This window comes from Euleptes europaea, chromosome 1, assembly GCF_029931775.1.
Source record: "Euleptes europaea isolate rEulEur1 chromosome 1, rEulEur1.hap1, whole genome shotgun sequence".
NCBI lineage: Eukaryota > Metazoa > Chordata > Lepidosauria > Squamata > Sphaerodactylidae > Euleptes > Euleptes europaea.
The window spans coordinates 52,351,819-52,367,257 of NC_079312.1; the positions used below are offsets into that span (position 1 = coordinate 52,351,819).

At 41.4% G+C, this 15,439-nt stretch overlaps 1 protein-coding gene across 1 annotated transcript; it reads left to right on the forward strand.

The window, feature by feature from the left end:
• Positions 1-1,133: 1,133 nt before the first annotated feature.
• RHO (rhodopsin) lies at positions 1,134-8,854 on the forward strand. The gene is given in 12 exon segments (XM_056846850.1): positions 1,134-1,190; positions 1,193-1,229; positions 1,232-1,296; positions 1,298-1,428; positions 5,471-5,499; positions 6,418-6,568; positions 6,570-6,599; positions 6,726-6,897; positions 7,172-7,282; positions 7,284-7,310; positions 7,312-7,397; positions 8,722-8,854. Coding segments are annotated over 12 exon segments (1,029 nt in total).
• The last annotated feature ends 6,585 nt before the right edge of the window (positions 8,855-15,439 follow it).

A 15,439-nucleotide genomic window follows, 5' to 3' on the forward strand; every position in this document is an offset into this window, starting at 1 on the left:
AGAACTGGTTTTTATACCCTGATGTTCTTTGCCTTCAAGGAGTCTCAAACCAGCTTAAAAATCGCCTTCCCTTCCTCTCCCCACAACAGACACCTTGTGAGGTAGGTGAGTCTGAGAGAGTTTGGAAAGAACTGTGACTAGCCCAAGGTCACCCAGCAGGCTTCATGTGGAGGAAGGGGGAATCAAACACAGTTCTCCAGATTAAAATCCACCGCTTTTAACCACTATACCACACTGGTTCGCACATCTCACATAATCACATCTCTGGAGAAAGAGTTGGTACTTCATTACTTATGAAACACTAAGGACACCAAACACACATGAAGGGGTCCAGGAAGGATAAACAGAGTTCTGTTTCCTCCTTTTGGTAACCTGCAGCTCAGCTGAACGGGACTGTCAAATGCACACACAAGACCTCCCATTCCTTCTGATGTTGTCTTGAGCTTCTTCCACATATGCACACATGTATCTGGGGAGAGGGCAAAGAACATACCACTACTGTGCCTTGACCATTTGGAACAAAAAAGTCCCACAGTAGTTTCAAAATGGCTCCAACCCTGTTTAAATATTTAGTACAGATGTTATAACCAAGGAGACAGATCTGGAAAGTGCTTAGTGATAAGACCCAGTCTGAATTTCAGACACCATAAGCAAGTGTGCACATACAAATTGTTGGGGTAGCCTCTTGGTCTTGGAATTGCCTCTGATGGATTGCCTGTCATGATCCTAAACATGAATGCTTCTTAGCAGCAGCATATGATGTTTCTATTCTGTCAGGCGTGAAATAGTAGGGAGCAGCATGAACAGAACTGGCTACTTCCTGTATGTTGTTTTATTTTGTACCTACTTTCTACATCCCCTAACCGTATGCTAATATTCTGGCAGCAACTCTTGAGTATAGAAATGGTTGCCACTTGAATGTCATTCCAACAAGGATCTCAGCCTGGATTATTATGATTGATGTAGACCTAAATCTAAAATATGCTGAAACCAACAATATAGGTTTACGTAGGGTAATATTTTATAAACGTGGCAGCGGGAGCTTAGAAATGCACAATTAATACAGAACAACAAAAGTCTCAAATAGAGATAGATAGACTTGTGGGAAACAAAATCCCCACAGAGTTGCCATAATGAATGGAATGGAAGGCAATCATTTCTATGTCCCTGTGTCCAACAAGATTGGTCTTGACTTTGTACAGAGTTCAAGTATCCACAATACTGCTTAGCAGAACATCTGCCTACTTTTTTCCCCTGATTCTCTTGGGGTTCCCTATCAACCACTTAGCTCTCTTGTGTCACCATCCAACACAAGAAATTTGGAACACTACTAAACTACATGCCCTTAACTTTGACCATAGCCAGTCTCTTCCTGGTCTTAACAGATTTCACAACCATCATGTATACACCTGTCGCAGGCAACCATATGTGAACAGGTTTTTGATATGAAAACATGTCCCATTAGGCTTCATAAGGACAGAAATGTGTTAAAAAGAAGTTATGTCACTTCATAGACTGGAACACCTTTGACTGTATAAGCTCAAGGCTTACTTGCTATGCTGTAGAATCCAACCCAAGATTCTGCTGCTATAGTCATTTAATACAGCTGTCACAGCTAAAGGTCACAGCTGCAGGTGTGCTCATCTGATTAAGTAAAACATACTGCTTGACAAGGAATGATAGACAAGGTCTACTAATTACTGCAGATGGCAGTCAAGTGTATAGTACTGCTTATAAGGCCTATTGATTAACTACTGGCTAAGTTACTGTTTATTTATAGAATGCTTTAGCTAAGGGATTCTAGAACCAAAGTTGACTGGACCTATTCCAGCACATCTCCAAGATAAAGGCTCTGAAAAGATATAGAGACCTTTCTCTGACTACAGGTTAGAGAGGTTCCTGATGGTCTAAACCTACTGACCTATGGACTTCCTCCATCTGCCAAAGATGTAAAACCTTGGCAGCCTAATTCTTGCGTGAATTAGGAACCTGATTCTTGCGTGAATTGGGAACAATCATTTATACTTGTCTCTAAGTCTGGAGAACTCTCACAGAGAGAGATATAATGCCTCACAGTCTGTCTTTCTGAAGACTGATTTTCTGGGATAACTGTCTGTACAATGCTTCATCCTGACTATGTGATGAAGACCCTTAATCTAAGGATTATAAGGGTATGGATCTTATCATACTTGAGTATGGTGTCACTGAGAACTTATAGAAGCCATTGGCCAAATGTAAGTCCTCATAAGATCTATCTTATGTATAGACTTCCTAGTTCTGACAGACAAGATGTAAATGCAGCTTCTCTAAGAAGCCCACTACCAGAGCATATTCAAGGGGTTTCTCTACACAAGGAGGAAGCACTGAATATACTCTGCAGTCAGTTCTAAGACTGAGGTCTCACACAGAACTGTCTGACATACACATGCATACATAAACATGCATCACAGCCAACAATGGCTAACACATAGAATTACTCCAATTGGAATACATATAGTTGGAATACATGGATGGAGATCCATGGAGCCTTAAGCTCTTAAACTGAACTATACTCAGTACTCCCTAAGATTGGCACTGCCAGAGAGATTGTAGTATAGAGTTTATACTCTACACATAATGTTAAGCTTTACACATAGCTTCAAATACTGATTAATTACAGTATAGACAAACCATCAAGGTGGCTCTTAGCTATACAGCAATGCTTACAGCAATGCATACTCAAAGATGGCTTTCACATAGCCTTTTCTAATTTGAACATGGGCTTCAGACCCATAAACCCCAAACATATAGAGACTCTATGGTCTCATGCCTTCAGTCACAAACAGACTGCTGGAAGAGCTATAGTATCAGCTCTAACATTAAACTATGGAACCAAAGAGATCTCTCCTACCTTCACAACTACTAAAGGCATTGAAATACCAGAGTAATACTTAGAATAGTTAGATTTCCTTCAGGTATTCTCTAAGTGAACTTATAGAATCCTTACAGAAACTCTGCAATGACATGACTGGGTAAAGTATGTCTTATATTTAAATAATTTGAATTAGAATACTTATTCAATGCACTAACCATTATTTTACAAGATTTCTGTAAACTGTATTTCCTGAATGAAATATATACTTGGGAAACTCTTATATAGAGTCATAGAGATTGTTGATATTGCTAATATTGCTTGCATACATAAGATAGTATTTTGTTCCTGTTGAACTAACTAATATAGTTTTTATTTCTGTAACCATTTACATGCATATATTTTATGTGAAATAAATAGTATTTTATTCATATATTCTTTTCATATTTTTACTGGAACATTTCAAGAGAAAGTCTATCTCGCAAGAGGTGGAAAGTGTTGATCCCTGCTTAGTGGGTAACAGGCTGAATAAGATAAAATATCCCTTTTCAGGAAGGGGTCGATTTTAAAAGCTTGGTTACTTTAACGGCACGGACTGCGACACACCCATGAGTGGTTATTACATTTTCAGGACCATGTCCGCACTTCGCATTTGCAGCTCCGATTTCTACGGGGTTTCCTTGCATGTTCGCACTTCATCTCTTTCGAAGGATTCTGGAGATGTCTCCAGAGCACAATTTCTCCATGTTAAGAGCATTCGCTTATGCGGTGAATTAATAGAAATTAAACATTTTCCTCACCCAGAGCCTGAAGTGCGAACATAAAATCTGTCTTCAATCCACTTCCTGCTGCCAGCCCACCATCCTCTCCCCCCCGCCTAACTGCCCACGCTGGACCAATCGCCGTCCTTGTTTCAAGCACCGAGTGGGCATGCGCGGCAGGCTACCACCTCAGCCAATCACAATGCTCCTTCGAGCTGGCGCGTGAATGCTGCTGCAAGGGGAAACCATACGGATTTTATCTAATACAGCGGAGGAAGGCGTCACGGTGGGAACAGAATTTTTAATTCGTGTTGGACGCTTGAGTACTGGACACGTTTAAATTGCGAGGTAAGATCATTCTTGCTGCTGCAACAATGTCATTTTCTTTACCAATATTTTTGTTTTATTTTTATTTATTTTAAAACCTGCTAATTTTCCATAAACTTCTATTGTTTTGTTCCATTCTTCAATTTGATTGTTAGGATTAGATAAAAAACAGACTAAATCATCTGCATATGCTTTAACCTTAAAATGGTTTCTCCCAATTTTACATCCTATCAATTTTGTATTATTTCTAATCTTTCTCAATAAAATTTCTAGTATTAATATAAACAATAAAGGTGAAAGAGGACAACCGTGTCTCGTGCCTAATTCGTGTTGGACGCTTGAGTACTGGACACGTTTAAATTGCAAGGTAAGTTGCTAGTACGTTCACGGGCCAGGACAATAGGAAACGACACTGAAGGCTAGTTTTCCACAATGGACAGTAAGGGTTTTTTCCTCCAAAAATGTCCTGATGCTATGAGTTCACTGTCAAGCATATATGCATATTTTAGACCTGTCAATGTCAGGTTTCCAGGAAGTTCTTCAGAAGAACTTCTGACTTCATCTGGTGATTCTATTTATAACTTGCAGTTTAGGTAGGTTAACTATATGGTTAATCTTGCCTGAGGATGTTTGTAGAAGGGATTGGGAATCAAGTTGTTGGATATGTTGGCAAATGGTTGAATCAGGCTAATCATAAATGCAGTGCAAAGATTTTTTAAAATATTTGGCTTTGTGCACTTCTGTTTCACTATGGCGTGCTTACAATTGTGATCTTCCTTTGGTTTGGGTGAACACTTCCAGAGAACTTTACGAGACGTTTCTTGCAAACTTTTTACAGCTTAGGTAAAATGGCAAACTTCAGGAATCAGGAATTAAATTGTCATTAACAAAAAAGCAGAGGAAAGGTCCTTCGGCACTCCAGTAACTTTCAACACTCATCTTTCAATCATTTAGGTTATGTGCTGTTCCAGTTTAACTTGGCCTGCAAGCCTTCAGGATAAAGAAGGTCTCATTTGAAACAAAACGAACAAGAACAAACAAAAAAGAACCCCCATCAAACGGGCTCATTCTCTTTAGGCCATCCTGATCCATGACCAAGAAGGGCAGAAATCCAAGTTTTATTCCCTTCACGGTTCCACTCTGGCCAAAGTTCAGGCAGTGTTCTTTCTATACAACCCACGCTGTGGGCTTTGCGAAGAAGCAAATCTTCTAAAAAGCGCCTATTCCCAGGTTGCTGATTAGTTACAGGCAGTCATCAGTGAAAATCAACTCTTGCTTGAGAATGACATAACTGAAGCACATACCTCTCAAGTGTCCCTTGCTGAGAAGGATGTTCTGCATTCAACCTGCTCTCCAAGGACCGAAAGATTAGAGTAAACACAACGGCGGAAGACTGGAACATCCTTTTAAAAAACAACATCAAAACAAATGTGGAATGCACATAAAGCTCAAGCTACATGTGTCAGTGACAAAGCTGTGCTAAATCTCTCCCAATTATGTACAAAGTGGGGGGTTTTAATGTAATGAGCAGAAGGGGTACACGGGGGATGAGTGCAGAAGCTTCCTTTGCTCACAGCTTACCATCTTGATGCCACTTTTCAGTTACAATCAAAGTAGATGTGACTGGGGTGTGGTGGCTAAGAGCAGTGGACTCTAATCTGGAGAACCGTGTTTGATTCCCCACTCCTCCACATGTGAGGCGGACTCTAATCCAGTGAACCAGGTTGGTTTCCCCACTCCTATCCCTGAAGCAAGCTGGGTGACCTTGGGCTAGTCACAGTTCTCTCTGAACTCTCTCAGCACCACCTACCTCACAAGGTGTCTGTTGTGGGGAGAGGAAGGGAAGGAGATTGTAAGCTGGTTTGATTCTTCCTTAAGTGGTAGAGATGGTCGGCATATAAAAGCCAGCTCTTCATCTTACACGTATTTAAGTATATGGCCATCAATTTACACCTGAACTGTGTTCGTGGGGGGGTGGGGGAGGTGGTGGCAGGGTACCTTTTTTTTAAAAAATGGAGCATGTAAAAGAGTCTTCAGGACCTTCTTGCTCCTGTTTGTTTTCTATCTTGCTGCATTATGTCACTTCAATCATGGAGATTGTTCACCTTACTTCATCCCCACGCTCCTTCACCTTTTCAACATGACTGAGGCAGATCTATTGTTAAGCTATCGGATCTGCTGCCAGCATGTGTAGTTTAAATGTCAGCATGAGGGAACTTGTGAAGGTTATGCTGCGGCTTAGTAAAATTTTGTAGACTAAAGGAATATGTTGTGAAGTTCAGTAATTATTATCAGTAATTATTGTACCTTCCAACCCAGTTCTGAACGTGTAAACTCTTAACAATTCCTAAAGCTTTAAATTTTAACTTATTCTTGTACTTTTTAAAATAGAAAACAATAAGAAAAAAGAAGTGTCCTTTAAATTCTTTAAACAAGCATTTTTTTCACATGTTACCCATCCTTTTCTTGTTGATACATGCACCTTTTGCTCTTTTACTGGTGAAATGGCTCTGTGGTCTTTGATAAAACTGGTAGTAGAAAGGTATGTGGTGGTCTGCAAGCCCATGAACAATTTCTGTTTCAGTGAGACCCATACCCTCATAGGCCTCACTTTGATCATGGCCTTGTCCTGGCCATTCTCCTCTCTTGGGATGGTCAACGTAGGTGTGCATCAAGCCTTTGGCGTGAATAGCTAGTAAATGTTTGGAATAGCAATGTAGCACCGGGATTGTTCTGTGTGGAGGACAATCTCCTGTCTGCTAATACTTTTTTTGTTTTATCTGTAGATACATTCTAGAAGGTCTGCAGTGTTCATGTGGAGTTGATTATTGTACACCAACCCCAGAGGTGCACCAAGCCCACAGTAAGTCCTTTTACATTTATATGCTCATGTTACACTTTGTGAAACCAATGACTATTATCTTCTGCTACAAACGCCTTGTCTGTTCTGTCAGAGAGGTAGATGATCCTACAAAAGATCTCTCCCCTCCACTCCCTGCTTACCTTTTCAGGTGACGGTCATCACTCCTGGCTCTATCAATCTCAGTCCATTGCATGGGGAATTAACACAGAAGTGTATTAGGATTCTGAAAATTTGAGCTGTGTAGTTTGGGTTTACTTCTAAGACACACAAATCAACTTTCAGTTTGTGGGCCTCCTGGAATTTTTGTCTGCCCCTTCTCAGCGGTGCCAATGGTTAACAGTTCACTGTTGTCATGTATGTCAAAGTCAGGCTGCGGCTAAGCTACAGGAGTCAGACACCACCAAGAAAGCTGACTAAGAAGTTACTTGCATGGTTGCCATCATGGTCACTTCCTTCCTTATTTTCTGGATCCCAAATGCCTAGTGTTGCTTTCTGCATCTTTACTCACCCAAGGATCTGATGTCAGCCCTGTCTTCATGACCATCCCAGCCTTCTTTGCCAAGAGCTCAGCTATCTATAACACAGTGATTTACGTATGTCTTAATGAACAAACAGGTAACTTGGCTATGTTGCCCTAGCTTTCAATAATACAATAACGTTTAGTGTTTATAGTACTCTTCCTGACTAAAGTGCTTCATGTACATTTTCTTAATTCTTTTAATGACTTCTGTAAGGTAGGCCAATTTTATTATCTCTCTGTAATTAAACCGGAAGTATGGGAGGTTAAAAGGCAGTGGTTTCTGTAAGCAAGTTTGTGGCTGAACAAGGATCACAAGAAGCCACATTAGAAGAAGAAGAGGAAGAAGAGTTGGTTTTTATACCCCACTTTTCTGTACTGAAAGGAGTCTCAAAGCGACTTACAATCACCTTCCCTCCACTCCCACAACAGGCCCCTTGTGAGTAGGGTTGCCAGGTCCCTCTTCGCCACTGGTGGGAGGTTTTGGAGGTGGAGCCTGAGGAGGGCGGGGTTTGGGGAGGGGAGGGACCTCAATGCCATAGAGTCCAATTGCCAACGTGGTCATTTTCTCCAGGTGAACTGATCTCTATTGACTGGAGATCAGTTGTAATAGCAGGAGAACTCCAGCTAGTACCTGGTGGTTGGCAACCCTACTTGTGAAGTAGGTGAGGCTGAGAGAGTTCTGAGTGAACTGTGACTGACCAAAGGTCACCCAGCAGGCTTCATGTGGAGGAATGGAGACTCAAACCTGGTTCTCCAGATGAGAGTCCACCACTCTTAACCACTACACCACACTTACACTTCGATCCTCTTAATATGCTCATATCTAATGCATCTTGAGTTGTGTTTTTCATATAAAAAAATCCCTAATCACCTGTTTAAAGAGGAATGATGTGGTGAATGAAGAAGATGTTCTAGCACTCTCTCCAGGGGATGATGCTTGTGCTCAGCCGGTTGCCAAAAAAGTCTGCCTCCATTTTTAGTTTATCAGAGCAGCAAGTTGCTAATGACTCTCATCGTTTGTGAACCAAACATGGCAATAAAACTAATCCTAAATATTTTTTTCAGACTGTGAATTACAGTATTATCAATGACTTCCCTGCAAGCGGCTTGTGCCAAGGAATCAGCCTATGGGTCTCGTGGGGGGCGGGGGGCGGTCAGTTGTTTTGAAATGTTACATAGCCCGTGTTATCTGATAGGGCCAAGACAGGGTGTTTGTGAATAACTACAGTGATAGCAGAGCAATGCAAGATACGGTGAATTCATCATCAGGCCATTCACGTGGCTAATGTTGAGATGGTCCAAAGTCTTGCTGGATGCCCAGATGTACTTCCGACCTTTTGATCTGGCTCTTAAAGGAACAGATGCCCGAGCTTGCTGCTAATTCTGCATGCTGATCTAACTTTTTTTCTGTCCAGTTTCATAACTGTAGGATCACAGCGCTCTGCTGTGGAAAGAATCCTCTGGCTGATAAGGATGCTTCAGTTGACCCTAAGACTTTCACAATCTCAACAAGTCAGGTTACTCCTGGATAGATCTACCAGTGAACATTTAAATTCAGAACATCCCATTTTCATGACCTCATTCTTTTCACCTCAGCTATCATCAAGATACTCCATCCACAACTCACCTGGCAAGATGAGCAATTTATTTGTCTGAGATAACTGGTTGTGCCTAAGGATCTGTTGGCATTATTAGGCTTCCATTGCCTTCCTAGATTCTTTCTTCAGCTTTACAAGATGAGACATTTCAAATTAATGGAGAGTGATCAAACCTGCTTTAGATCATGATGGGTAGCTATGTTAGTCTGTCTGTAGCAGCAGAAAAGAGCAAGAGTCCAGTAGCACCTTTAAGACTAACAAAATTTCTGGCAGGGTATGAGCTTCCGTGAGTCACAGCTCACTTCTTCAGATACAGCTAGAATGTGAATCCATCTGTCCTGAAGTAGAGAAGAGTGAAGTCAGACACCCAACAGCAATATCATGTAAATACCAGGTAAATGACATTAACAGGCGTGATTGGATCAGGTGTGATATGCACACCTGATCCAGTCAGGCCTGCTAATGTCATTTACCTGGTATTGACATTTACATGCCATTGCCATTGGGTGTGTGAATTCACTCTTCTCTACTTAAGGATAGATGGACTCACATTCTAGCTATATCTGAAGACCTGTTTTTGTTATACCTTTTTATTTAAAGGGCTACTGAAGCTGCCTTTACAGAAGTAATCAAACAAAAATGTACCACTCAAACTTCACATTTGTAGCAGGGAGACTGGACAAAGATGATCAGCAGGACACCCGATTCATCATAATTCCATTTCCTCATACATTTTTGTAGCAAGAGAAGCTGAAGTTAGGTGTTTTCTTAAAAGAGAATTATTTTCAATGAAATAAAAACTGCTTCATCATGCCTACATCGATTCCTAAACGTTACCATTGTGGACAATGCATGCAGGGCATTTCAGAACAGAAGTGCATTTGACAGTAAAGGCACACAAAGTATTTGCAAAATAAAACAGATTATGTTCCCTTTCCATAGAATGAAAACAAACAAACACATTAAGCATCACCAGCATGTAGTAGGATATGCCAGACCTCTAGGCCACATGAGAATCACAAAAACATTTGGTAAGCTTTTTATATAAGGCTGTGTCACAACTGCAGGGAAAAGAAAACATCTACTGAGCCATGTGGTTATATTAATCCTTGCATATTGTGCATTATAGGAAATCTATGCAGGTAACTCCCAGTAGGATAATGGATTAGGATAAGAAGATGAACAGAACTGAGTGGGAAGCAGGACCAGATATTAATGAAGTTGCTAATACCTGGCCAAATCTCCACACACTTGCCAGTTAAGGATGTTATTTCATTGGATTGTTTTAGTCTGGTGCCAGTTGGTATGCAACGGATCATAGTGAAGTAACATAAAAACTACTGATCTACAGGCTTCCCCATCATCATGTATTGGCTGAATTGTTGTGACACCCTGGAATAGTCACAAAAATCCTAACTGTTAAGCTGGGAAATATCAGTGAGAACATTCACAAACAAGACTGCTTCCAGAAAGGGAAACAGAAAGTCAAGGCTTTTCATATTGTTTTAAAGAAGAAGAATCTAGAAGAAGCCAGCGTGGTGTAGTGGTTAAGAGCGGTGGACTCTGATCTGAGCCCGGCCTTTGGCTGGGGAGGGCGGGGTAGAAATGTAATAAAATAAATAAATCCGGAGAACCGGGTTTGATTCCCCACTGCCCCACATGTGTGGTGGACGCTAATCTGGTGAACCGGGTTGGTTTCCCCCACTCCTACAGCTGGGCGCCCTTGGGCTGGTCACAGTGCTCTCCGAACTCTCTCCACCTACCTCACAAGGGGTGTCTGTTGTGGAGAAATAAAGGGAAAGTGATTGTAAGCCAGTTTGATTCTTCCTTATGTGGTAGAGAAAGTCGGCATATAAAAACCAACTCCTTCTCCTCCACCTCCTCCTCCTTCTTCAAGGAGTTATAGATCTAGGAAGCATAATGGTGAATTAAACAAAGACCAAGTAAGCAGAAAGTTGCGGGAATGTGGGGTCAACGAAAAGAAGCTGAGGAAGAACATCACGCATTGGTAGGGAGATGGACAGATGTGCAAGAATGCTGGGGAGATCTGGGGACAGTGGCCCAGGTACCATGAGGAAGCCAGGCAAGTGGGAGGAAGATTTAATTCCAGATACTGATTTAAATAGTCATCCGAAAATGTGCTTGCGCACTGCATTCCTTAATATAAGCATATTAACACAAACCAATTAGGAATGGCCAGCTGTTTGCCCATGTAACTCGTTTCTGTCTCCTCAAACACTACAAATCAGCCATTTAAGCAAAAGCCCAGGTTAGTTTTCTTCATCCCATGTGACACATTTCCATGGTAACATACCTATGCTATCACATGGCTGAATTTCTCTCCCTTCCCCATAGGTTTTCTACAAGCAGACCACACATCTTCTGACCTTGAGTTTCTCAGCAGTCTCTGTTGAGCTCCTTCTAGTTTTCAGCTGCAATTCCATTTGGCTTCTGCCCAAGTAGGAAGTTTTGGGCCAAGGCTCCCTCTTCAGAGGATTAATGGGATTAATGGGCAGCTAGTGTTCCTTCCCCCCTTCACTGTATAACAAGCAAACCAACTGAGCATATGGCCCCGAGAATTCGACATATGTTTGAGGAGCTGCAAGATGGCATAGTGTAATTGTACTGAAGTATTTGGTTTTTATTTTTAGCCCGCTTATTAAAAAAAAAATCTATTTCTCTCTGTTCAGCATTATGCATGTTGGAGACTATTTCTGTACAGCATGATCCGCTCCAGTTTTTAATCCTAGGCAGTTTTGCAGTGAGTGATAGGGAAGGTAGCAGTTAACAAGAAAGTTAAATCTTCAATAAGGAGCTATTTGCAAGGACAGCCCTTCTCATTAATTTCACTGACATTTCTACAAGTTAAGCTCTCTGGGCTTAAGTTGGCACCTCATTAATTTTTTGTACATGTAAGAAGCATATTTTCTGTAAGGAACTGATAGGGTGGAAAGTTTTCAGAATCTCCTCAATACATGCTATCTGCACTTTTTATCATATGAAGATAGACTCTTAACATAGGTAAATGGAAGAATAAACCCATTTCCTGAGCTTTGTGTGATTTGTTTTTATGACTAAATATGAACAACTTTTTTTGCAGCCTTGCAGATAATCTGTGACTTGCTGGGGACTGCCCTGTAAATAGCAGGGGGTAGAGTCCCTCAAGGAAGAGAACCCAAGACTCAGGGCTTTCCCTACCCAAAGTGTGCAAAAAAAACGTTTAAAATGCATACATAAAACTGGTACAAAGTAAAATTTCTATAAATATGCCACAGAAACCAGGGGGGTCTAGTTCAGAGAGCCCTTGTGGTTCAATGGTAAAGAGAGATTAAATGCAGAAAGTTCCCAGTTTCAATCCACAGCAGATCCAACTAAAAGATCTTGGGTAGCAGATAAAAGGGCCTTCTTTGCTCCAGCTCTTGGAGAACTGTTGTCAGTCAGAGTAGAAAATCCTGTGCTAGACAGACCAATGGTCTGACTTGATACAATATATGGAAACATCATGTGTTCAAACATGCTTTCTACATCTAATAAGATTTGTAACACTTCAGAGAAACAAAGCTAACCAAGCTTCTCAGAAGTATCAGCCACCGCTCCACCATTTATTTAGGTCAAAGGAGGTTAGAAGATGGAGTGAAATTTGTGGGGAGGAACATGAACAATTTCAGATTAAGCTGATGATACCACATTACTAGCAGAAAACAACAAAGACTTGGAACAACTACTGGTGAAAGTTAAAGCAGAAAGTGCCAAAGCAGGACTACAACTGAACATCAAGAAGACAAAAGTAATGACTACCGGGGAATTACTCAACTTTAAGGTTGACGATGAGGAAACTGAAATTGGTTCCATCATCAACTGAAAGAGAGATTGCAACCAAGAAATCAGAAGGAGATTGAGACTAGGAAGGGCAGCCATGAAGGAGCAAGAAAATATTCTTAAATGTAAGGATGTTTCATTGGCAACCAATTTCAATTTAATTTATGCCATAACATTCCCCATTACTATGTATGGGTGTGGAAGTTGGACAATGAAGAAAGCTGACAGAAAGGAAGTAGATTCCTTTGAAATGTGGTGTTGGATGAGAGTTTTACAGATACTGTGGATAGGGTTGTCAGCTCCAGGTTGGGAAATTAGGAAGTCAGTACAGGAGCGAAAAACACATATATGTGCAAAGACTGTTTATATGCTACTGTGTCTAATATAATACGCACTCATAAATACACAAGGTGAACAACACATACAATCATATCAAGCACAAACATACAAAACCATCTCAGGGATGGTGGTAACAAGGAACAGTTCAATTCAAAAGTGCAATGTCTCTCAAAGTATACACATCAATCTTCTGTATTTTGTATACATCTCATGCAGGTAAGTGAGCAGATATAACAGATACTTACTATTCAGGGAGGAATAACTTCATGGAGGATACGGCCGTTTCAAATTCTTTGCAAATTGAAGAATTCAGTTGTAATAGCAGGTCTCCAGCTAGTACCTGGAGGTTGGCAACCCTAACTGTGGACCACCAAAAAGACAAATAAGTGGATTCTAGATCAAATCAAGCCTGAACTGTCCCGAGAAACTAAAATGACTAAACTGAGGCTATTATATGTGGTCACATTATGATTCTATGATTCCAGACCTAAAACTGCTATTCTTTTGTTGATATCATTATACATTTTTATGGGATTTCTAACATCTTTCTGACTGTTTGCAGGTAAAGTTAAATTCCTTCTGTACACGACAAAATTGGTGGAGGTTATTAGCTGTTATGGGCTAAATGGAGACTCCAGATTCAGAGGTAGCATACCTCTGAACACCAGTTGCTGAACGACAAACAACAGGGTAGGGCCTGTTCCTTCATACTATGCTTGGGAGCTTCCTGGAAGCTTCTGGCTGGCTGCTGTTGGAAACTCTCTAATTGTGTTACCGCGAACAACCACGGAGTTGAAGGAACCAAGGCTGCCCAACAAGAGACTGTCAGAAGGGTACCTTAAAAAACAGGGAGCCAATTGTCTAAAGAAAAAAAAGGGTAATACATGGGGGTGCTTCAGCAACATAGATTAGAATAATAGAATCATAGAGTTGGAAGGGACCACCAGGGCCATCAAGTCCAACCCCCTGCACAATGCAGGAAATTCACAACTACCTCCCGCCTCCACACCCCTAGTGACCAGAAGATGGCCAAGATGCCCTCTCTCTCATCATCTGCCTACGGTCACAGAATCAGCATTGCTGACAGATGGCCATCTAACCTCTTCTTAAAAACCTCCAGGGAAGGAGACCTTACCACCTCCCGAGGAAGCCTGTTCCACTGAGGAACCTCTCTGTTAGAAAATTCTTCCTAATGTCTAGAATGTCTAGATTAGTTACTGGGAAACACAATACTTATTACCACAATTGACTAGGTTGAGCCTGTCTATTCCTCCCCGCTTTGAAGAAGAAGAAAAGTTGGTTTTCATATGCTGACTTTCTCTACCACTTAAGGAAGAATCAACCCTGCTTACAATCACCTTCTCTTCCCTTCCCCACAATAGACACCCTGTGAGGTAGGTGGGGCTGAGAGAGCTCTAAGAGAACTGTGACTAGCCCAAGGTCACCCAGCTAGCTTCATGTGGAGGAGTGGGGAATCAAACCCGGTTCTCCAGATCAGAGTGCACTGCTCCAAACTACTGCTCTTAACCACTACACCACGCTGGCTCTTCCTCTCGCTGGCTCTGCCCTCATTCTCGCACAGCAAAGAGCCTTAAAAGGATTAGTCCCAGTCTTGAAATGTGGTGCTTCTTCATCTTTTCATTAGTGCTTGCCAGGTGTGCTGAACCTTGGGATCATAGGGCCCTTGGCAAGCAATGGGGTTCTGTCCCAGGGGGAGCCGTCTTCTCCGAAGGCACTATTGATAAAGGCTCCAGTTTGAGAGGCTCCAGACTCTTTCTGCCCATAAAGGAAAATTCAGGGAATCTATGATTGTTCTACTTTGTTTCTTACTTTCTTATTTCTCCAGGCCTCCTCCAAGCTATCTCCGGTGTTAGTTCTCAAATAAGAAACAATGCTCTCCAGCTGGAATCTTGTATTCCATTTCAAAGGAAAAGAAAAAAAGCTTTGATGTTATTATATTGAATCTCCTTTTTTCTAACTGAGGAGTAGAAGGACAAAGATGAAAATAAGTATCAGTGGGTTTCTTCACTGAACCTGGCTTCCTACTAGTTTCACAATTTGCATGAGAAACATACATTCTATCAAGCTGAATGCTGGCTCAGGTGTCAGTCTTTCCTCTTCACATTTCAAGGAGGGGGCTGCCTGCTCTTTAAAAACTAGCACCTGTATTTGTTTATACAGTCATCCTTTGCCTGACAGTGGCAAAACTGCTCTGGAGTTTGAAAGGAATGTGTTTTCATAACATCACAGGCACTAACCAGTTGGGGCTATACAGAACCATTTATTCCCTCCAGAGGTCAAGTCCTGCAAGGAAAAGGTACATTTTATCCTTGCAAACCGGCTCCATTGCTCTACAAATGT